This window comes from Aulonocara sp. 'chitande type north' Nkhata Bay, linkage group LG18, assembly GCF_057382095.1.
Source record: "Aulonocara sp. 'chitande type north' Nkhata Bay isolate Kocher_YH1m ecotype deep benthic linkage group LG18, A_spYH_male_GT1.1, whole genome shotgun sequence".
Classification (NCBI taxonomy): Eukaryota; Metazoa; Chordata; class Actinopteri; order Cichliformes; family Cichlidae; genus Aulonocara; species Aulonocara sp. 'chitande type north' Nkhata Bay.
Genome location: NC_141361.1, coordinates 12514452 through 12539145, shown reverse-complemented (window position 1 = coordinate 12539145; position 24694 = coordinate 12514452). Strand labels below are relative to the sequence as shown.

The 24694-nt window shown below is 38.4% G+C and overlaps 1 protein-coding gene across 2 annotated transcripts in view; it reads left to right on the top strand.

Moving 5' to 3' along the window:
• The window catches only part of col11a1b (collagen, type XI, alpha 1b), an 80871-nt gene that overhangs the window by 25973 nt on the left and 30204 nt on the right, over positions 1-24694 (top strand). For both annotated transcript variants that reach the window (XM_086271580.1, XM_086271579.1), the window contains 32 exons: positions 1039-1104; positions 1928-1969; positions 2330-2392; positions 4717-4791; positions 5167-5250; positions 7285-7341; positions 7794-7847; positions 7931-7984; positions 8356-8409; positions 8516-8569; positions 9288-9341; positions 9448-9492; positions 10230-10283; positions 10374-10418; positions 11404-11457; positions 12531-12575; positions 12766-12819; positions 12915-12959; positions 13597-13650; positions 13745-13789; positions 14702-14755; positions 14855-14962; positions 15890-15943; positions 18152-18205; positions 19251-19295; positions 19568-19621; positions 20025-20069; positions 20446-20499; positions 20636-20689; positions 21487-21540; positions 21803-21910; positions 22460-22549. In XM_086271580.1, the coding sequence (XP_086127706.1) occupies positions 1039-1104; positions 1928-1969; positions 2330-2392; positions 4717-4791; positions 5167-5250; positions 7285-7341; positions 7794-7847; positions 7931-7984; positions 8356-8409; positions 8516-8569; positions 9288-9341; positions 9448-9492; positions 10230-10283; positions 10374-10418; positions 11404-11457; positions 12531-12575; positions 12766-12819; positions 12915-12959; positions 13597-13650; positions 13745-13789; positions 14702-14755; positions 14855-14962; positions 15890-15943; positions 18152-18205; positions 19251-19295; positions 19568-19621; positions 20025-20069; positions 20446-20499; positions 20636-20689; positions 21487-21540; positions 21803-21910; positions 22460-22549 (1872 nt within the window). The remainder of the gene's footprint in view (positions 1-1038; positions 1105-1927; positions 1970-2329; positions 2393-4716; positions 4792-5166; positions 5251-7284; positions 7342-7793; positions 7848-7930; positions 7985-8355; positions 8410-8515; positions 8570-9287; positions 9342-9447; positions 9493-10229; positions 10284-10373; positions 10419-11403; positions 11458-12530; positions 12576-12765; positions 12820-12914; positions 12960-13596; positions 13651-13744; positions 13790-14701; positions 14756-14854; positions 14963-15889; positions 15944-18151; positions 18206-19250; positions 19296-19567; positions 19622-20024; positions 20070-20445; positions 20500-20635; positions 20690-21486; positions 21541-21802; positions 21911-22459; positions 22550-24694) is intronic.

Here is a 24694-nt window from a genome sequence, read left to right as displayed (position 1 = left end):
TGGAAGGATGGAGAACATGTTGATAGCATTTGTTTGATGGAGTATTCTCGGTGCCCTTTGTGTTTGTTGTTTCTAATGTTAGCTTGGATCGTTCTGCCTACTCTGGGACAAAACTTAAATACACAAGTAGAGCACAAACACACACCTTGTCTTTTACACATAAGCAGATGTTGACCTTCTATGACCTCTTGAACTCAGTGACCTTGAATGTTTACCAAAGATGCTTTACACTAGTTGTCACACCAATTTTGATTTTAGATCATACTGTGTAGTCAGTCAAAATCTACAAATATGTCTTTTCTTCATTAAATCCGTCTAGATCAAACTATAAAGCCAGACAGAAATTGCTGACCTAGTGTCTATTGTTACTTGTTTCCAGCCCTGTACTTTGCCTCAGGATTCTCAGTATCAGGAAGTGACACAGGCTCTGTCTGGATCTTGGCTTGGGATCTGTCTCCTTAGGTTCAGTCTTAACTGCTCAGTTTTTGCTTTCCACTGCACAGTCTCAGCCTTTCTCTATGACTTTCTCATTAAGTACTGGTTTCCTCTTTAGGTTGAACTGTACAATCTTGTGGGTTTTGGAAACACTGTGGTTGTTTCTTTGTGAATTCTTCTCATGTTAAGTCATTGTATGGATAGTGTCAGTTAACGACCTCTACATTCATGCTCAGTAGGGTCTTTTTGGGCAGTTCCTGGCTTTTGGGATAACTAATAAGTAGTAGTCAGACCATATCCTAAATTATAGCTTTTTGCAAAATGACATTTGATATTTTTTTTCCAGTAGAAAAAAACACCTTTTTTTGCCTTGAAAAAATATGCAGGACACTAGTCATCATTTTGGTAAAGTTTTACTTTTTATGGGCAATTTTGTCACTATTTTAAGTATAGGAGGCTTCAGGCAAGACATCTGCTGTTCATTGATATCACAATTTGCATTTTTGTTCTTTAAACCACTGATGGTCTGTCTTTAGAAACAAAAAGTCAAGCTTTTGTTTCTATTTTGTAAAGAAATTCACCTGGTATGTCCTATGTCTTTAGGTGCATGGAGGTCAAAGGTACCTGGGAGAAAAAGGAGAGAAGGGCGAACCTGCTGTCATAGAGCCCGTAAGTGAAAAGTCTTTCTCATCTTTCTCTTATTGAGAATAAACCTTTCCATTAAAGGTTCAAGTTAAATAAATAGGTACATACTAACTGAGTAAAATATTTAAGAAACAAACATATTGCTAAGAATAATTTAATTGTAGAGATCCTAATACTCTAATACTCTACACTGGTCTGTGTCTGGTACACTATATCTTCTTTGTTATTCTAACCAACATATTTTTCAGACAAGTAGCACATTTTCATAATTATTCTCAGCCTACTTTCATATCTATTCACTATGTTACTTGCACGCAGTGATTTATATGTCACAATCAAATTATTTTGCATATTTTTTTAATTGTTTTAGAGGAATTTCATCAGATCACAAACATCTTTCAGACTTGATTTACTCTTGTCTGTGCCTTAATTTACTTCAGTGCAAAGTAACTTTAGCTGTTTGATTTTACTTAGGGCAGGGGCAGCCATGGGTAGCTTGCCTTCTGGAGAGATTTACATATAGGCTGTATATACAACCACAGTCACATAAAGAAGTCCCTCAACCTATACAGTTTAAACAGGCTAAACAGTGTCCAAAATAGCAGCAGTAGTTAACATCTCTCTTCCCATACTGTTTGTACCACCACAGGCTCCCATTCAAGTATTTTGACCACACACACACATTTAGAAGTATCAGATAACTAGAGCACTGGTCATTTAGCTATGAGTAAGATCCTCAACATCAAACAAGCATGTCTCCTATTTTTTGCTTCACTCTCCATTGCCTGTGGGCAACAACTTACAGGATGCCCTATAATGCTACTGCATCCACTTTTTCCTTTTTCAGGGGATGCTTGTAGAAGGACCCCCAGGAGCCCCTGGCCCAGCAGTGAGTATCACGTTCTCCCACACTCCTGTCTGGCTTCCACAGATGGAGAACAGCTAAAGAAGGAAAAAATGTCTTTATGGAAAGAGCGTCAGTCCTGATCGCCAGTGAAGCTTGAGCTGGGAGAGACTGTCAGAATGTGTACTTGTGCATGAATGTGTGTATGTCTGTGTCTGTGAAATGCAAGGGGAGGAAGGGGGTATGAGGCTGTTTCATTTTGAGGCTTATGTCTTTCAAACCAGTGTCTTTGCTTCTGTCTTTGTTGGCTTATACATATAAAGCGTTGGATAGACTGACTGTGGTGGGAATGCTGGTTAGCAGTAGCTTGGATAAAATGCTAAGTGTATCCACGTCTGGTTTCAGGGTGTTACTGGTAACCCAGGATTGCAAGGTTCCCCAGGTCCACCAGGAGACCCTGGTCAGAGGGTGAGTGAAGGTTGCAATAATTGTACAACTAATTAAAGATGTATTTGAAAAGCTTTTGTTTTCTCCTTGTTATAAAACCTTAAAATACACTTGTTGTTAAATTAAAGATAACATATCTGCACCTTTGACTAGTTATTTACAGAGACGTTGTTATAAAAATATTTAAATTTATTACTTTATTTATGTTACATTGTGAAAATATGGTAATCTAAGCTCTAGATAGCCATTAATTCTTCATGCGGGATAATTGGGTTCAGTACAATAAAAAATGTCCCTGTGTTTGTTATCCTTCTCTGTTCTTCTCTACTGGAAAGCTGTGGAGCATAGTTTCAGTGCCATGGAATGAATAATACCATTGGACACAGCTTGCTACTGCGGCAGTAGGAGGGATTAGTGAGGAGTGGTGCAGGGAAATGAGATGCCCATAAACTGTCAATATAGCAACAAAGAAAGGTTCTGAGAAGTAGGCCTGGTATGCTTAAGGATTGGTGAGAAATGCAAGGAATTGGCTGTAAAATATGTAGAAGCATAAATTATCCCCAAACATTTCTTTTCTCAGCCACGTGGCTCATTTATTTGATTGATTGGCTGCAACATAATAAGTGTCTGTCCCCTCCAGAAAGCTGGAGCTCAGCTTGCATTTTTCCAAATGTGATGAATGCTCTGCAGCCCCCCTTTCATCTGCCTTTTAGCACATCTACTCTCTCACTAGAGATTAACCATATAATTGTCAACATAAAAATACACCAACACGCCTCCGTCAGTATGGCCAGTACAAAAAGGCCTTTTGTTCCATTGACTAACAGTGATCAAAAATATTTTGTTAGTCCAGAAGTCCTGTCCCCCTCCCTTAACAACCCCATGAGAAACGGTCTTGCTTAAGATTGACAGGGGCATTAAAAGTGACTTGTTTCTTAAGTCTGGTGGTTTTCCGTTGCGTAGGATCTGCCTGCACTCAGCGTTTGATCTGCTCATTTTTTTCATGATCCACCTCCCTAATTTCCACTGAAACATTTTCCCAGCCATATAGGACTTTCATTAACACTAGAGGCCACTATGCTTACAATAATGGTAATGGATGAAGCATATTCACAGGAACTGAGAAAATGAAGATCAGAGCACGGGGAACACATGGCATCAATTTAAGTAGTCTGAGATTGTCGTGCATGACTAGACTGCAAAGTCGATGCTGGTTTCCTGAGAAGCAGGAGATACTATTTAGGCTTGATCTTATTTTAGATTATTTCTTTGTTTTGTTTTTCTTTCATCAAAAATATGTAAAAAATTGACACTTCTGTTCATACTGTTATCTTTTATGCCGATTTTTTTTTTTTTACATATTGTGTTTACAATACAGAAAAATTTGGCACAGATGCTGACAAATCTTAATCAAATTTGTAGTGACAATAGTAGTGATTTTGCAAGCTTACACCATAACTTTCCATGCTTGTCGGTGGCATCTGAATATAGCAAGGTAGGAGTATTACAATGCAAAGCTGAAGTGTGCATGTTGGTGCCTAAGCTGAAGCAGACAGTATGTGGATATGAAAGAGATGGAGCTAAAGGCTGACCAAACTCAGTCTTAAATTAACAATGTCAGTTTGGCCAATGGCATTAAAAGAATCTATCCCTTTCAAATTATGTATTTCCTCAGATTCTACCCGTTGGCCACAAATATTCTTTCTCTCTTGGGGTGAACTTTAAAATTAGCAAAACACTCTCCATTTTTCATTCAATGAAGAAATTTTAAATCCCTCTAATTTAATGAGCCTTATTCCTCTCAAGGCCACGACTGTGGATATTTAGTCTTGGTAAAGTCAGTGATAATAATAAATAAATACTTTAGTTGTGGTTGAATTAATCTTAGTAGGATTAGTCAATTTTTGTTTTCAGAATAAAGAACAACAATACAGAAAGAAGACTTTGGCTTTGAAGTGATTGTTGGAGATAAACAGGGGTTTACTGTGAACAGAGATTTCTTTAGTTTCTGCCTTGTAATTATTGCAGATGTTATTTATTAGGAGTTTTCTCTTATTATTATTATTTGGACTTTGCTTCAGCCCCTTCAGGATATGGGATTAACTTTGGGATAAGTAAAGTACTGCATATCTTATCTTAACCACATATTAATTATTCATAACAATGTTACATGCTTGCTTACAAGTTAACTGAAGCACTGGCTGATTTGAATTCAATAATTTGGGGGGTGTTAGTTAACTGGACTCCTGTATATTAAAATCTTTTGAATTACAGTTTTGCAGTTAATTGGTATTCTGTTACTTTAGCTTGATTGTTGATTTCTCCTCTCTCGTGTGGTTCTCCAGGGCTCTCCTGGGCGTCCTGGTATTCCTGGTTCAGATGGTGTTCCTGGGCCTCCAGGGACGATTCTGATGCTTCCAGTAAGTCTTCCTGCTTTCAGAGCTGGTCATATTGCACTCCTTTCATCTCAGGCACTAGCCTGTGAACTTGCTACATTTAGTAAGTTTACCTCATTGCATCAACAGTAGGCCAAAGGATTGCACCCTTATTTTCTTTGGGTTACAAATCACCTACCTTGTAAATGTCAGCCAGTGCAATGGAGTAGAACCAGTGACTGAGGCCATAAAGGCTAGGTGACAGATATTTGACTGTGGTGTGTGTAAGACGTTTTACCAGAACACAGTGCAGATTTGAACACACTCACCGGGGATGACCATTGGACGTGTCACACTGTAAAAACAACATAAGTCAGTTTGTTTTTAATCATGTTGCTTTCTTCCTTTTGTGGCTAACAGTTCCGCGCAGGTGGTGAAGCACACAAAGGACCTGTGATTACAGCCCAGGAAGCTCAGGCTCAAGCCATTCTGTCTCAGGCTAGGGTGAGTATCATTGGTAAATATGAGCCCAGAGTTACTAAAATTAACTTGAAAAAAATATTTAGAAGGAAAGGAAAAGCTTATGATCTGTGACATACTGCACCATCTAGCCAACATGATGGAGACAAAGTTATAGCAAACTTTGCCGCGGCTGCCACTGCTTCTTGGCTAGTAGTGATTTTTGATGATGTCACTGCTGATAGAAGTAGTAAGATGAATACTGAAATGTACAGGGCTAAAGCCTCTGCACACCACATATGACCCAACGTATCCTGCAAAAGCAGTCCAAGAGTTTCTCTAAGCAAAGAAATGAAATATTTTTCATTTACTAAGTCAGTCACCTGATCTCAGCACAATAGAGCATCATTCGTTGTTACTAAAAAGAGAATTGGAGGCAGAAAGACCCATAAACAAGGAGCAGCTGCAGTGAAGACCTAGCAGAGTTGCAGAGTATCTCAAGGGTGAAGTATTTAGTGATCTCCGTGCCGTCTAGACTTTACTGACTTGCTTCACTGATTCTAGAGTTTGGACTTGAATGAAGGATTTTCATTCAACAATTAAAAACAATCCTTGTATTTATAATAATTTTATTATGTTTAGTTATTTTTGAGCATCTGAAAATAGGGCACTATGTATAAAAATGGCTGTAATAGCTAAACAGTTAGTCCAATAATTTTGTTAAATGTGAAAGTCTGCACTCCAATCACACCTTGATTGGTTGATATTGTGAACGAAGTAGCTTATAGGTGTATGTATGGGTCAACTGGAAGGGCACTGACTGTTGTGGCAAACGGTACGTTTTCAAGGATGACAGAAGTAGGTTACATAGAACTGATACAGTAACGTCATGTAGACCATGAAAATGACCATTAAATAACAGAAATTATAGTAAAAAATACCAGAAGGAATCATTATTCATAAATCCTGAACTCCAAGATATGGACCTGTGTCATGTTTGGTAGTATATAAATCCAGCACAGATGTTCACACCCACTCAGGGATCCAGACAACCATAACACTGTTGAAAAACAGGTTGAACACATGGAGTTCATTAAGTATTGCACAAATACTATATATTAACACATTCTGTGGAGTTGGAGGGCTACCAACACTGGAGTTTAGTAATGTCTAGAAAGCACTTGTCACCTTTCTATATTTGTCTATTATGCCAAAGGTTTGGTCTGATGGAGGAAATAAACAAAAAGGCCCAGAATGTTCTGAGCGTGAATTATTTTCACAAATTTTAATTATTCAGGGCCGATTCTTAACCCTCTCAGGCTCAAATTAAGTTTTTTGTTGCTAATGCGCAACCAAGTCCTGCAGTGGTACTTCTGAGTAAAAAAAACCTCATAAAATATGTATGTGGGGTAATCAGGTTGTTCGTTTTTAACTCATTCACTGCCAGCCATTGGCAGTGAATGAGTTAAACCCATTGACTCATTCACTGCAATTGACGGCTATAGACGTCAATGGCAGTGAATGAGTTAACTGTTGCAAATCGGCAACGTCTGCCTTGAGAAGGTTAAAGGTGAAGTGCTCTTCAGTGCTTCTGTATTTAGTTGTTTTCCTGAAAATACACATAAGTTAACAAATTTCATGATTCAGTCTTGGTATAGCATACTAGTATAGCTAGCATTCTTTAAATTAGCAATTTATTTCATTCAGTAGTCACACTGCAAATAAACTCCAGACATCATTTTTGGCAGTACAATGCTGTGGTCAACCATGAGCCGAGTGGCAAACCGTGAACAAGAACAAAGTAAAGTTTGCACTCTGTAAGGTTCCATGTCCGACAGAGGCTAAAAGAAAGAGTTCTTATTAGCGTTTTCTTTAATAGTTGCAGAACTGTTATGGTGCCAAGATAAATTCACGCTTTAGTACAGGTATTTTTTTTTGCATGCAAAGCCGATTCAATATAAATATTTGAAACAAAGCACTTCAAGCTCTGCTAGATAGATAAATAGACAAATGTGGATGCAAGAGTGCCTTTGCAGTTGGTGACAAGCTGTTTATAGGTTGCTTCTGTCTGATCCACAGCTGACAATGAGAGGTCCTCCAGGGCCAGTGGGCATGGCAGGAAGATCTGGGCCTGTGGTAAGTGCTGTTTAACACACATTTGCACATTTTAAGCTTGAGAAATACAGTCAATAATTTGAACTTCTTATTGTCTACCATTCTCCTTAAATCCTTTATTGCTTCCTTCCACACTCGCCGATAATGTATCGACTCACTCATACCCACACACTACCACCAGTTTTGATTTAATTTCATCGATCTTTATCCATTTTAAATGATTGCAAATGACTTGCTTGTGATTTTTTTTTATGTCTTGGTTGTGTCTTGGAAACGACCAGTGCTGTCATCCAGATGTTACATTTTGTGTGTTTACATCCACATTAGTTTCCATTCCAACCGGGATTATACTGATTTCCCAGTGAAATAATGAAATGACAAAATGTCTGGCATCACTGAAGATGTGTTCATTCACTAAAACAATCTTGGTGTGTGTTTTTGTATCTGTATTTTTTATTTTTCATTCTAAATAGGGTGGACCTGGTGCTCCTGGACTTAAAGGTGACAGTGGTGATACTGGGCCACAGGTAGGATGAAAATGCTTTGTTATATTATCTTTTCTTTAATTTTGTTATTGCTTGATTGAAATATTTATATATCTTTTCCATAGGGACCCAGAGGTCTACAAGGCCCAAATGGTCCACCAGGAAAATCAGGAAAAAGGGTAAGAGTACTTTCCCTAAGGTCTTAGGTCTCTATACTGTCAAGTTTTTAATGGTTAATCTTCTCCAGAACAATGTTGCATTATAATAGAAGAATATGTTTAAATTCCTCATATTTAATAAAATATGAACAGCACATACAGTTTCCAGAGAGAAAAGTCTGTTTCGTTTCAGGCATGGCTCCATTTCAAATAATTCAGCTGCACCCAATAATTGTCTGTTTAAACTAAAAGTTGTGTTTATTTAAGCATGAAGTAGTTAAAAAATTTAAAGCATCATCACTTTGTTTATTTTCAGCAAATATCTGCAGTAACTGAATATTTTTCGAATAAGATTTCTGTAGAACTTTACGTGATATCTGCATGTTCTCCAGGGTCGAAATGGAGCTGACGGTGCACGAGGAATGCCAGGAGAAGCGGGAGGCAAGGTAAACTGGCTACGTTTGAAGCATTGTTTGGGCTTCGCTGTGTCTTCAAAGTGATACCTGTCATACTGATTGATACGCCTTACCAATTCTTGCCGTGCCTTTTCAGGGCGATCGAGGTTTTGATGGTCTCCCTGGTCTTCCCGGAGAGAAGGGACATAGAGTAAGTATCAAAGGAGCAAATCTGTCTCTTGTTAAATGCATAAAGTCAGAGGACAGACATCACAGAAGACTTATATCTGACTCCAAAAATAAAAATCCCAGAGTCCCAAAGTCATCTTTAGGCCCAAACACTTATTGCCCTTGAACGACGCATCGGTGCTGATTTGTCATTTAACGGCCACTCCATCCAAGTCATGTGCACCCCAGTGCTGACAGACATAACTTCTGAACCAGTGGAACTCATTAGGGCGTTTGACCCAGTTATGAAAGATGGGGTTAACTCAAAAACCACTTGGGCTGAGTTTAACCGGTCCTGGTGGTAGATGAAGACTGCTGATTTTAGTGTTTGTGTAACATGGGCTATATGGAGAGCCCAGAAAGAAAGGACAAAGATCACAGAGAGGTATTTCTAGACAGGGTTTCATGTCTTATCCTATACTAAGTAATTACAAGGCCAATCCCTTAACAGTATATAAATAGTGCAAACCATATAGGTCCATGCCAGTTGTGGTAACCGTGCTTACTGTAGATTAAAGGCAGCTTTGTTGCTGATTTTTTTTTTTTAACAGCATTTTCTGTGTTTTCTCAATTTTTGGCTCGTGTTACGCCTTTTTAATTAAAGGATTGTTTCTTTTTTTTTTCTTAGTTACAGAGATTCTTTCTTGACCCTAACATCCTAATGTTTTTTGATATCTCTCTTCTGTGATTGTTTTCCCCAGGGAGACCAGGGCTCGACAGGTCCTCCAGGACCCCCAGGAGAAGATGGCCCAAGAGTAAGACTCTAGCACTTTATTCAAAATCTAGCTAGTCATGTTGACATTTTTCTTCAAAATTACATAACATCTGTTAATAATCTACTATTTTCTTTTCTGACAAAAGGGTGAAGATGGCCAGGTTGGACAGAGAGGTGTGGCCGGAGAGATGGTAAGTGCATTTATTAGCTGTCAAAACAAGATTAAACCACCATGTCAAACATCAGAATTTGCTGAAAATATAACCATGTGCTCAATTTTCATACTAACACAGGTCTCATTCATCAACTTTCTTCTTTTCTTTTCTTGTTTAACTGATATAAACCTATAGCTCTGCAATCCTCTCTTTACTCCAGCTATAATGACGTTCCTCTCTGGGAAGGACCATTACCATTGTATTCTCGACCTTGCCATGGCAGAAAGGCTTTACATAACAGATCAGAAAATAGAACCATGAATGTGTTTTTCAGTCATTACTTTCCAGAAACTGACATATTCTGCCCAGTGCTCTTCAAATGGAGCATAGAGTTGCAATAGAAATAGTTTGCTCCCTGGTATACCCAAAAATAGCACAATCTTTTTAAAGGGCCAGTTGTGCAGAATTTCATCATCCACTGTCAATAGATGAAAGACTAAGTGCGCTCATTCTAAGTGTATAATTTTAGGCTTTTGACATGAGAAATTGCTCTCATGCGTATTCTGTGCAGTAGTTTTCATAGATGACCACATGAGGTCAGCATTTCACATGTGTGGGAAGTCATAGAACATTGATGCCATAATTTAGGCATTTAATCTGCACAGATACACTGGAAATGCAAAAGCAAACAAATAAACAATCAGTATAAGAACTTTGTGTTTATGCATTAGTTTATACAGTTTTCTTCAGTTTATATTTGTCTTAAAATACAGGGTCCTAGAGGTTTGCTTGGCCCCAGAGGGTCTTCTGGCCCCGCAGGACAGCGTGTAAGTATAGTAAATCCTCATCACTTAATCTCCAAACTGTTTATCGTGTCCTATTTCTTCTTAAACAACATCAAAAACTGATCTCTTTAGGGTCTTCCTGGTCTTGATGGGCAACCTGGTCCTAAAGGAAATATGGTAAGAAATGTTTTCTTCATATTAAAGATCAATGAATATGTACAGAACCAACTAAGCAGTTTGAGTTTTTTTTTCTTTTTCTGCTGTATAACATGTCATTGGCTTTTAACCCCTGTTTACTCTAACAGGAATCAGGCCCTTTTAGTCATCAGATAATAGTTAAATCATGCTCCTCAGAGTTTCTGCCGTACTTTCTGCGCACTCAAGGGTTTAAATGGAAAAGTCTGTATGTCAATGGTCCCATCATGGATTTATCTTCCTGTAGGGTCTCAGTGGGATGTGTGAGTGAGGTTTGCAGATCAATGGTCAAGACAGTGAAACAAGCCCACATACTGTCTGTGGTCACTGAGTCAGCAAGGCAAAGAAACAACCAGCTGAAGAGGAGTATAGAACAATAGGCATTCAGTGTGTTTCTCATTAACGTCTTAAAGTTGGTGTTGAGCTCAACATTCCAAAAAACAAGAAACCTAAAATTACCACTACGATAGGACTTCCAGGAGGGTTTCTAAACAATTATGGCACACACAAAATTCTCCACCATATGGGGGTTTTTAGAGCACCTTTTACCGGAGGAACATAAGAACAGTGGGTGAATCTATTTAAATGCACTGTCAGGGAACCTGGAACACTGTGAATAGAGCCTCTTTATTTTGTTTGTTGTAACAGCTGGAGTAGATTTCACATGGGTCTCTTCTTTTGTTTTTTATGTATTTGCGTTGTGACATACTGAATCCCAACAGAAATGCCAAACAACTCATCACCATTCCGATTAGTTTTATACCTCATCACTTTCTCCATTTCGTACTTTGAGTGAATCAGATTGTTGTTTGACTGTTTTCAGTATGAAGTATCCAATTTCCCCTGGACTAGTTATTCTTCCATTGATAGTCGTGCGTAACAAAGCATACAGTTGGGAAAAAAATGCATTCATTGCGATCACTGGAGATATTTGCAACTTCATTTTTGTTTTCTTTCTTAAATGCAGGGTCCACAAGGAGAGGCAGGGCCTCCTGGGCAACAGGGTATGCCTGGTCCAAATGTAAGTTTTTTTCTTTGCTTTCTTGTTTTCTGTATCTGTCTCTTTATTTAAAACTTTACTGATCAGTCAGTCTCTCTGACTGCTTCTCCAACTGTCTCCTTTTCTCTCTCTCATCCTCCTTTTGCTCCCTTCCTTTTAATGCTCTATCCTCTCTCTGCCATATCCACTGTGCAGCAGGGAACCCGATGACCTCAAATGATCAGTTGCACCTCTGCTTTTTCAATCAAAAGTCCATAGATGTGTTTTTTTCTTTTCCTTCCTCTCGCTTCTCCCTCTATGACGTTCATTTCTTTAGCTGCTGTAATTCTGACAGAAAACTCACACTGAGGAAGAGTGAAAGATTTCCAATAACACTGTTTTGTTATTTCCACAAAAAAGAGCATCTCTTGTGTCCAGTTAAGATTGGACATGTTGTACTCATTTGACAGAACTTAACCTAATTACAATGTCCAGTTGGTGAAAAATATTCCATTATTGAGTCATATTTAATACAAAACAGTGCTCTCGGTATTTTATCCAGGGCTAAATGGCCATTGCCAGGTAAGATTTGCAGTCCTGCTGACACTTGCAGCCTGAACAGGATGACGTCATTCTCTTGGAAAGTATTAGTAGGAACCTGTCCTGATGGTATACAGGTTGAATAAATAACTCTTTCTTTTTAGTTAATACCTGGCTAAAGTCAAACTGATGCCTTCCAGTGAAAGCATTGGCCCCTTGAAAAATAACACAGCTTGCTTCTAAGAAAAACTGCTATTAACATTTTATTCTTTGCTGGTTGAATTGTCAAGAAGTCTCCAAGAAGTGTGGCTTTAAAATCACTGCAGAAAATAATAAACCATTTATAGAGCTGAATAAATAGATCTGAACTTGTTGGAAAAGGTAAAATGATTGGAATAATGAAAGGGGAAAAAAGAAAATCTGTTACAACCAAGCAAGTGACGCATAGCACACCATAAAATAGGGTATATGTTTCCCCAAATGGACATATCAGGTGTTTGTTTTTATTCAAAATGAATCACTTCTTTTCCCACATCATTTAAGCCTTCTTAAATATGATCTGCATTACCTTTCAGGGTCTCATTGGTCCTCAAGGTCCAATCGGGCCTCCTGGTGAAAAAGTAAGTAAAGCCAGTTCCCTCTTAGTCCTCCCCCACAACTGCAAATGTTTCAGTCAGGACCTCTTAAGTGATTTTGCAGACATACTGCTGAGCTATAGGCCTTACTCGCCTCTCTAAAAGTAGCTATCTGTGTGTCTGTATCTCCCCCTCTATCTGCTTCTCTTTCTATCTGTTTCCTTTCTCTTTGTAGGGACCTCAAGGGAAGCAAGGTCTGCATGGCCTAGCTGGTGCCGATGGCCCTCCTGTGAGTAACACATCTGATTACTTTTTCATTTTTTCTGTCATCTTGACAAAATCCTAAAGACCAACTGTTGAAAATCTCTAAACATCCTTCCGTAGGGTCACCCAGGAAAAGAGGGTCCTCCAGGCGAGAAAGGAGCAGCTGTAAGTATGATGCAAGTTGGTGCTAATTTAGTGTTACAGAGAAGTGTCTCATTACAGCTGTTCCTAAAATGTATCAAAAGTAGCACAACAAAGGAAGGGAGGTCTGGCAGTCTTGTCAGATGCAGTTTAGTCTGCATAGTGCGCCTCAAGGTTAAATGTAGGCAGGCAATTCAGATGCTATCACGTAAATTGCCTCTGAAAATACCAGACCCACACATAGTGGCTTGTGATTAGTCACTTTGTTCTGTGTTACAAACCACAGTAAGCTGGCATTAACATACTCAGAGTTTTTATTGAGTGAGTAAAGAGGTTTTACAGTATTATTTCATGGATTTTTAAACACTAAATACTCTCATTTTAGATAGCATGATAAAAACTGAATAAAAGACTGAATAAAAGATACAGTATTACTATTCTTTATAAGTATTAATAATAGTGTAATATGTTAATAATACGGTATTATCAGTGTTAATATTGAAATTGTGCTATTATATGCAATTTGCAGTTTAACTTGTGAAATGTCTTTTCTTTCCTATCCTGTCAAATTAGCATTGTTAGCTTTTATTTATTAACCTAAATATCTACAGAGTTACAGAATTTTCTCATTTTTTCCTGTTTTATTTCTTTAAATCGTTAGGGTCATCCAGGTCCTATGGGATCTATCGGCTACCCTGGGCCTCGCGGTGTGAAAGTATGTGCCATTGCAGACATACAATACCACTCTGCCATGAAAAGTTTCCCTAAAGTTTTCCCTAAACTTCTTTTTTTTTTTTCACTTTTTTCAGGGCGCTGAGGGAATTAGAGGCCTTAAAGGTGACAAAGGAGAAAAGGTAAACACTGCTCCAGCCTCTTTTTTTACCCACCCTTGTTGACAGATGTCATTCTTTTGAAAATGGACCCATCAGAGTAGTAATTTCTTCCCAAATGAGGCTTTCTTCGAATCCAGCAAGTGGAAAAACTCTTAAAGGCCCATCACACTGGCAGTTAAACCCTCGTGCTACTGAGCTGTAATGGAGTGTGGAACATTAAACTAGAATGAGGCTGCTTTGTAGAGCGGTCTCAGTGCAGATGGATCTGTTTCCATTCTTTCCTGAGATTGCATTGGTTGAACTTATCCCATTGCTCGCTCTGTGTAAGTTTTAGGGTCTTTTGTCAGATTATTAAATCCCATTTTCCCATCACTTTAAAATTCATAGCATGTTCTTAGAAAATCATCTACTTTCATGCTTCTGCCTTAATAAAATCCAGTGGCATAGCTCTTCTTACCCATGCAAAGTTACGATTTGACTTAGTTGTGATTTATTAGTATTTGGTTTAGTGGTTTCATGCATCGTGATATCTCTGAATACTGACATCAGTAGCGGAAGCAAAGAATAAAAACGACAAAATATTGAAAACTGCTTTCTCAAGTTGAACCACCAGGTGTCAGCAAAATAACTTCAAAACTCCCTGTGTCAATGCTTCATTTAAACGACCACTAGATGTCACTATAAATCTTTCTTATAGAGTCCTGACACTCTTCAACATGTAACTTTCATACACAAAGCCTTTTGTGGTAAACTGTCACTGTGATTTTGTCACTTAAATAACAATACAGCTAAGTGGGTTTTTTTTCCACTATACATATCTTAGCTACTTATAGCTAACATAGCTTAGCTGTCATATGATATATTATATTTGATCAATTTTGTATCTTAAACTCTTAGTTTTAAACATGAGTGCTTGGCGTCTTTTGTCTTTAGGGAGAAGATGGATTTCCAGGATTTAAAGGTGACATGGGGCTCAAAGGTGACAAGGTAAACCATCATCTCCAAAATGACAGCTGAGGTTTGCAGTTACAGAGTCTGACAGGACTATTAAAAAACATTTTTTACTTTTGTTTTGGCTGTCTTTAGGGTGAAAATGGCGTACTAGGGCTCAGAGGAGAGGATGGCCCTGAGGGTCCTAAGGGAAAGTCAGGACCGACTGGGGAGTCTGGCCCTATGGGGTCAGCTGGAGAGAAGGTAAGGAGCCAATACCTACAGGAACTAAAATATAAAATCTCAGATTCCTGTTTAATGTTTTTTGTTGTGCTGAAGTTGAAGTTCATCTATAACTGTGTAAGATAAAGTTGTGCGAGTGCAATTTTATAACTTTTCATTATAACACATATTACATAAATACTTTATTATCCAGTCTTCAGACTTTATTACTTTTCAGCCACCTGTCTTCAGCACTAGAACAGTCCTATCCATGAACTTTCTTCATGGAGCTGTCATCTTTCTTACGTCATACTTTAGTCTAACACACTCTTATTGACATAACAAGTAAATAACACTATAACTATAACAAGATTTACATCACAGTTGTGTATCCTAAAGTAGGTGGGCACTCTTTCATACTAGCCATATTCTAATGAAAAATACAGTAATAAACTTGATCAAGAGCTTATCTGTAAATATTAAAAAGTTATCTTTACCTCCTAGGACCTGGCGTCCACATATGTGGACATCACATTTTCTGTTATTTAGACCAAAATACTCAAGGGCCTGATATCCACTTACGAGGACATTATACTGCTACTGTTATATTGAAATTTGAAACAAATATCCTCATATGTGGCTCTCATTTTTCTTAGAAACAAAAATCAGGTTAAACATTTTTTTTAAAAGCATGTGGGATAGTTGCATCAGATTCTGTGTAAATCTTAATGACCATACGCCATCCGAGATGACCAGATTGGACCAAAGTGAATTCACAATTAGCAGAAAAGCCTCTGCATGGATCATGTCAGTTTCATAAATGTGGGATTGAAAACCTTCACATGCCAGAAATAAAATTTTATATTTTACAATGCTTCTGTGAATTTCAATGAAGTTTACAGGTCTGACTGCCAGTGTTTGTAAATGTCAATTGATTCCCTTTATGTTGTTTTTTCTTCTTTTTTTTAGGGAAAACTTGGAGTTCCTGGATTGCCTGGTTACCCTGGAAGACAAGGGCCAAAGGTGTGTGACATAGATTTTCCCTTTTTATCCAATACTGAAGATAATTTCCAGCTTTTGGTGTTCAGTGTCTTGGTCAAGGGCAGTGTAGATGGTTGACAACACAGCATGACTGTCACTGTGTTTACTCACTATTCAGCTTCAGTATCAAGCTGTTTGTATGTGTGTATCTGTGCACAGACTCCATGTGTTTACATATATGAATGTACAGAAATCTATATTGATTTTCTCTATGACTTCACAACATTTTGTTGGCTGATCAGCACTGACCCATATCTAAACCTCTTACCACGTGCCTTTCAAAAACCTGATGACTCACACATTCATAAACACAAATCCAAGCAGACACCTACTGTACACTCTCCAGGCCTCTTTTAGAAGCCGTAACTGGCACGGTCACCTGCTGTAGTCATCAGCTGTCCGCCCTCCTTAAAATCCAGGAATACTCCAACAGCTGACCATTGTGCCACGGCATCACTATCACAATGTGCTGCTGCAGCTGGTTCCTCTCTGCTGCTGTCAGCACTGACACCCTCGCACTGATACGATGGGTCAGATACAACTTGTCTTAGAGCATCCATTTAGGAACTGCTCTGTTAATGTCAGCAAAATGTGAGCTGTGGATATTCCTGAAATTGAGTAAGCTACAAAATACATTTGAAATTTCTAAACTGTATATTTCGGTAATTTGTATTTACTTTTTTAAATCATTTACTGTCTATGCTAACTAGAATGGAGCTTTTCAAGATTTGACATTTTACAATTGTGTAATAGACAGAGTACAGTAAAGGTTATTCAGTGCTAGTAATCATAGCAAAACCAACAAATATAGTCCTCAAAGGATAATAAAGACATCCTGACTTTTCAAATACATAGACTAAATATTTTTAAATAATTTTTTAATATATATTTGTCTGGAACCCAACCGTCCTTTTTGGACTTCCATAGTTCCCAAAAAGTAAATTCTGTTCCCAAAATAGATCATGTGCTGTATGAGACAGAACCTGCTCGTCCCATGTTTCCATTGCAAAGTATCAACAGTGTTATAAAATGTCAAATCGTCCTCAGGAGTATGTTCAGGGTCAAAGTCTTGGCCCATTAACAGCCTTTATCCCCCTCAATCAGCCTGTGCATGAATCCCTCCAATGGCTGTGTTTTTGGCTGCTGCACCCCATCACTCTCTGTTAACAGCTTTCCCACACTGTTAATTCTGGATGCCATTTGCAAGAGCTTCAGTAGTCTTATCTCCATGGTGCAAGTCGTGCTTGTCCAGTACCAGCTCTCCTTTCAGTTTACCATAACTGCACCTCTGTGAAAAACAAATTAAGCACCATAGATGTCCCTTTCCTGCTGTCTCCACAATGTTGAACTGTTTACTTCTTGCGTTTCTGCCCACGCTGCCCTGTTGTGGCGCCCTTGCCCATACTGCACAGAATTATTCCTTGTATACATATGCATGTGTGCAATAATGAGCACTATAGTGCATCATACTGTGCATCAGAGAGCGTTTTAAACTCAACACACCCATACATGCCCGTGACCTTGGAGCACAGCTGGGTCAGAGAAATGTTTAACTTAAATTGGTTGAACGTATAATTATGCTGCCTAATTCTGCATGAAGGGAAGCTATATTGGTAAGCTGCTTGGTACTCCTGTTAATTCATCCAACAGTGATTACACTCCTAGTATTTGTTTGACTGGCACCATTCTCATTATCAGACAGCACAGCCTGCAAAAGTCCACTAACTAAATTGCTGATGGGTAACAAAGAGAATCCACCGTTTCCGTTTTCTTTGTCTTTATTTACTCACACCGCCAGTTTTATCTTCCTCCTCACTAGACACTTTGCTAACAACCTAACAACACCTTTGTCTGTCTGTCTGTGTGTCAGAAAGTGTCAAAGTGACCGGGTTCTTTTGATGCCTTAAAAAGAAGGTGTTCATTTTTCTAAGGGGATGACAAACTATAAACTGCACACCCACTGATATGAATCGGCTGGCAAGTTAGTCTTTTATGTGGAAGGACTGTACAGTTTCTTATTAATTAGCCCTGTTCAGTAAAGTGCAAAAGGACTGCTGCTACTTCTTCTATAGTCTCACTTACATTGTTACAGGGCAGAGTGTTATTTTATGCTCTCGAATATGTGAATGTATTTCTCCTTTTGCTCACTCAGTCCTTCTCTCTGACTTTTTTTCTCTACTTGCCCTGCAGGGCTCCAATGGCTTTCCTGGATTCCCTGGGGCAAACGGCGAGAAAGGAACAAGGGTGAGGAAAAAAAAAAAATTAAATACATGCATACAGAGTCACTCAGCTTTCCTAGTGATCAAGGGGCATCTTACATCTTAAAAGGACACACATACGATTAAACTTTGACACTGCTAGCCTGGATATGGTAGAAAACAAATAAATAGATCTGCCTACTCTACTGTGTGTGTTAAAAAAATCCCAACTTGATTCCAATACATTCAAATTAACTCTGAAATTTGTACAAAAATATGTACATGACCATCGGCTTCCAAAACAATCAATCTGCTGCTGTAAGAGCCTTCTGATATTGACTTGATGCATGCTCAATCATCCAGGTGAGTGAATCCCAAAATGTTTATTCTGTTCATCTGGACATCTGGCCATCCAACTGACTTCTTCAGTCTCAGGTGACTGCAGGTTTCCCCAACCTTATAAACAGTACATTTGCACAATAACTGAACCTAGCCTACCAAAGGGTCTGATTTTGACTCTTATAGCAATTTACTTTCTTTTAGCCACAGGATCAGTGAGGACTGTCATCCTATTTTATAACAAAGCTGTTGGAATGTCTTTGAGGTCAAGGCTCAGTGCAGGCTTTCAACACTAACTCTGTCGCGCTACAAAGGCCGTACCCAGAAGACTGCTGTAAAGATGTACTGTAGGTCTTCATGGAGGACTGACAACTATATTCAGCTGTGTGAATGAAACTAGTGAGTGTTTGAGCCAAAGGGATGAGAGTGAGGGTTTCAGAATGAAGCTGGTTATTATTGACAAGAGAAACTGCGCTCATACAGACATTGAGAAGCAGACATGCTCGGCCCCAGCATGCTAGAACCGACAGCTAGTTCAAACTGTCGAGTGTCTATGGGTAACCACTTACAGCATCAATTTGTTTATTTATTTTTGTCCTAAAGTGCTGTTTCCCTGACTCAAACTCCTGGAACAGTTGCTTCTGTCTGATGATGGCTCAGCTAAAACTTCCCAAACAGGATATTAAGAAGTATTAAATTAGGTGATGCATGGTTTTTGTCCTAAATCAAAACTTTTGTTTTTCTGTTTTCAGGGAATTGCTGGCAAATCTGGCCCTAGAGGGCAACGTGGCCCAACGGTAGGCAATTCATCTGTCTGCCAGCTCAGCCTGAGCTCTCCACATAAATGATGTATTGTGTTTAAATGAAAATCTCATCCTTTAAAGGGCTGTCTATGGGGTTTATGTGTTTTTTGTTTTCTGAAAAAGATATGCAGTAGGTAGAGAATTTTAGAGAGGGGCAGGGATGGCAATTGCCCTTAAATAAAATTATTCTTAGGATTTGCTTCTTATTGTTTTACGCTTTCTAAAACTGAACTTATTATTTCTGTAAATATATTTAATGAATTTAGGGTCCACGCGGTGGCCGTGGTGCTAGAGGACCAACAGGAAAGCCGGGTGCTAAGGTAAGTGCCCATTTCAGGTTTTTAAAGGCAGTTTGCCTGATATAAAATATCTCTTTATGTTTATGTTTTTGAATGGGGCATGATTAAAATCAGTAGTTTGGTACAGCTGCTATGTGAAATACATGTTACTGTGCTCACGTATTATACATAAGTTATTATACATAGTACTGTATGTGTGTCTGTTGAAAGTCTTACATAAATATAGAGCTACCTAAATATAAAATTATAGTGTATCAACATTATAAAACATAGTTCCCCTTTGGTAAATAAATGTGCATGCATGCACACCTTGACTTGATGTGTAACCTCAGTATCAATGATTTGCATGAATTTGATTCATATTTCACACTACTTGTGTTGATGAAGTTCACAAAATTGCTCTGTACCCTGTCTATCTCCTCAGGGCAACTCAGGCAATGATGGACCTCCCGGCCTGCCAGGGGAGCGGGTTAGTATTAGATTTTGTTTGATCAGCCACTCTTGTTTTGCACACAGACTCTGTGACACCAAAAGTATATCAGGTGGATTGAACTTAAACTTGAACTCAGAGTAAATTGTAACTTTTTGTAATTTCAGTGAAGCGCTTAGATTTTAAATCCTTCGGCTAGTTAATTTTAAATGAGCAACCTTATACTTATTTGTGTAACTTAATTTGTGTCACAAAAAGCCAGCAAATTCATAATGAACGAGGCAGTGCTATTTATTTCTTAACAGCAACAGTGAAACAGCTAGGTTTCTCAGTGTGAATCTAATTATATTCCATTTACATGTTGTGGTTGTCATTCGCTATTCTGACTGCTTGATTTATTTTCTTTTCATTTCAGGGACCTCAAGGACCACAGGGACCTGTCGGTTTCCCTGGACCCAAAGGACCTAATGTAAGTAGCTGCTGTCAAGCTGTCAGTGAGCTGGCACCATCCACAACCATGTTGATGCTTTTCATGCAAGCTTTTCAAATATTAATACACACCTGATATCTTGATTCTTATGAACTATCCACCTGTTCAACTCCAGGGCCCACCAGGGAAAGACGGGCTACCTGGTCATCCTGGACAGCGGGGAGAAACGGTTAGTGGGTAGTTTTGTACATTAACACCTTGTGTTGTGATGTTGTGAAGTCACGTATTGCGTCTTTCAGCCTCTCAAATAGCTACAGTTAGTGTATTTCAATGATGTTGAAGTAAAGATTGGGGTCTTTTTACTTTTAATGAATACTTTTTTAAATGTTTTTTTACAAAAGGTAAACAAGTAACATCGCTAGGAGTAGCAGAAATAGGATATTGGCATGACAACGAGCTGATTAAGTGCAGCATCTGTAATGCTGAAGTCCACTCATTATCTTTTCTTGCTTCTTTAGTGGTATACAGTCCTATGTTGTCTAATTGGTTTTGTGTTTACATCTCCATAATTTGCTGTATTATGAGAGTCAGCACCTCTGATATTTTTAAGCATTACATTTTGTATGCATAAGGACTTCTGCTTCTGAAGAAAGAACAACCAAACTTGGATCTTGTTTACTGCACAGGTTTTACAGGCACTTCATACTGAAAAAGCAAGTGACTGTCTATGTGTGTTTTTTTTTAGCCTTCACTGAATAGTACTTTAAGTATTACTATGCAAGCACTTTTACAGTGGTATTAAAAAGGTTTGAAAAAGTCAAGATTTAACTTGCTTATACCTGCAGGTGCCAGATTTAGGGTGTGAGAAATATTTTGTCAGCTTAACTATACATTACAGTGTAGTGTAGTTAAAACTGACTTTCTTTATGACCTAATGTTTACCTATTGTACAACACAAAGATGTCAGTAAATCAAATATTAAAATTTGTCCAGTAATATCTTTGATATCTCTGACATCTTCCTCAGGGCTTCCAAGGGAAGACTGGACCTCCGGGGCCTGGAGGAGTGGTTGGACCACAGGTAGATATTCAGCGAATGTCATCATTACCTCCTCTGTTGTGCACATATATTCTGTGTCTCTAGTTTAGGAGTTATGGATTACAGAAATCTAGGTATATATCAGTAATAATAGCTTATCCTAAAAATAGTAATTAGAATGCATTAGATGGTGTTGCTGATCATCAATTTGGAGTTACTATGAAGACCCTGGAATTATAGGAATTATATTTTACATACATTTGATAGTTGATTAACCTTAATGTGTTGTGTTTGTCCTTGAAAGGGACCAACTGGAGAGACAGGACCAAGTGGAGAGCGAGGACACCCTGGCTCTCCTGGTCCACCTGGTGAACAAGGTCTACCTGGAGCTGCTGGAAAAGAGGGTGGAAAGGTAAATGACCATGCATTCAAATTCAAATAAATATAGGTCAAAACTTCTTTGATTATACAGAAAGCCTTGTTAAACAGTGCATCTGTCTACTTTAGTGTTATTTAAAATTATTGTTCTTTTAGCAACTTACAGAATTCATTTTTGTTCTTAACATGCTTTTTTCACCCCAGTTTAACAGCTTTGTAACCGACATATATTGGTATAATAGTGTGTAGGTAAACTGAAATACACTGATAAAACTATTTAACAACCACATGTTTCTTTTTTTGGGGTGGGGGGGTTGTTCAATATCCAGTCTGTGCTAGTCTTAATTATTCTTTGGATAGCTCTATGTTTACTGGCCTACATTTTCTTTTTTTGCCATTACATTTTAATCACTTGCTATTGTTCCCGCATAATTACGTATAATTTTAGCTGTTATCACGAGATCAATCTTTTTTTTTCTGTCATTCTCACAGATTGAGCTCTTCTTTGTTTTCACATAAAGGAACTCTGCCTTTCATGATTACCCAATGTCAGTTAACTGACTTATTCTCTTTCCCTCTGTAGGGTGATCCAGGTCTTCAGGGTCCTAGCGGCAAGCCAGGACCTGCTGGCCTGAGAGGTTTCCAAGGTGCAAGAGGTCTTCCAGGGGCCATGGTAACACAGAGACCTCCCACAGATTAATACATTAACGCAAACATACTTAACATGTCCACATGAAACTGTGCCATCCCACATCCTGAGCATCCACCCAGCTGAATTTAGCTCCAAACTCCAATTACCAGGCTAACAACCTGCTGTTAAACCAAATGTCACACTTGGCAGTGGACCTGACTGAACGTTACAGAATGGGATTTCATAGAACTGAGAGGATTCAGTAATACACAGATTGATATATTTTATCATTACTGGTGTCAGCAATTTTAAAAATATGTTTTGTTTTTTTCCAATGTGGCTATGACATAAAGAATGTCCCTCTAATCAGCACTATGCTGCATGTCGTAGGCATGAATTTCCTCATTTAGAATTGCACTAGTGGAGCTTATAAGGAATTCGTGTTTAGTTTTCTATCGAAGAATGAGTCAGATCCCTTTGATTCTGATTCAAACCCACAACTTACTGACTGCATCTCATGCACTCTAGCCTTCTGCATAACCTGAATTAATTCTCAATAAGAGTGGGTGTGAGTGAGAAAAAGTTCAAGGTCAGGGAGGATGCTGACTGAGGATCAACTTGAGGAACTGTGGTTGAAGCTCATTTCAAGGCTGACCATTAAGAGAGCGCATGACAGCACTGCTCAGACTTATTGCAGCCGTTATGTTTGTCCCATGTGTGCTAAGGAATGGCTTTCCTTTTATAATGAGAGTACACATATACTGTGTGAAAAAAAAACTCACACAACCTCCCACTCTGTCAAAGTGATTTCATCCACACACAGAAACAGACACACATGGATATGTGCACTTCTTGTATTAGTGAAAATAAAAGCATAAATCTTCAATTCAGTTCAGTTTTATTTATATAGTGTTAAACCACATCAACAGTTGCCTCAAGGCACTTTATATTGTAAGGTAAAGATCCTGCAATAATACACAGAAAACAGAGAAAACCCCAGCAATCATATGACCCCCTATTAGTAAGCATCAGTGGGAAGAAAAAACTCCCTTTTAACAGGAAGAAACCTCCGGAAGAACCAGGCTCAGGGAGGGGCGGCATCATCCGCGACTGGTTGGAAGTGAGGGGAGGAAGACAGGAGAAAGGCATGCTGTGGAAGAGAGCCAGAGATTAATAATAACTAATAATTAAATGCAGAGAGGTGTATAAATGCATAGTGAGTCAAAAAGGTGACTGAAGAAGAAACACCCAGTGCATCATGGGAATCCCCCAGCAACCTACACCTATTAGAGCACATAAGGAAGGATTCAGGGTTACCTGATCCAACGCTAACTATATGATTTATCAAAAAGGAAAGTTTGAAGCCTAATATTAAAAATAGAGAGGGTGTCTGTCTCTTGAATCCTAAATGGAAGCTGGTTTCACAGAAGAGGGGCCTGAAAGCTGAAAGCTTTGCCTCCCATTATACTTTTAAATACTCTAGGAACCCCAAGTAAGACTGCAGTCTGAAAGTGTAGTGCTCTAATGGGGTGATGCGGTACTATAAAGTCATTAAGATAAAATGGGGCCTGATTATTCAAAACCTTTTATTTGAGGAGCAGGATTTTAAATTTGATTCTGGATTTAATAGGGAGCCAGTTAAGGGAAGCCAATATAGGAGAAATATGCTCTCTCTTTCTAGTCCCTGTCAGTACTCCTGCCACAGATAAACTCAAGGCTTTTCAGGAAGTTTTTTTTTTTTTTTTTAGGACATCCTAATAATAATGAATTACAGCAGTCCAGCCTAGAAGTAATAAATGCATGAACTAGTTTTTCAGCGTCATTCTGAGACATGACATATCATTTCTCAATATTGTACAATATGGAAAAAAGCAATCCTACATATTTATTTAATATGCACATTGAAGGACATATTCTTATCAAAAACGACTCCAAAGTTCCTCACAATGTTACAAGATTCAAAGATAATGCCATCCAGAGTAAGCATCTGGTTAGATGCCATATTTGTAAGACTTTTTGGACAGAGTACAATAACCTCAATTTTATCTGAATTTAGAAACATAAAATTAGAGGTAATCCAGGTCTTTATGTCTGTAAGAAATTCCAAGTTTACCTAATTGGTGTGTGTTATCTGGCTTAATAGGAAGATAAAGTTGTGTGTCACCTGCATAGTAGGGAAAAATTATG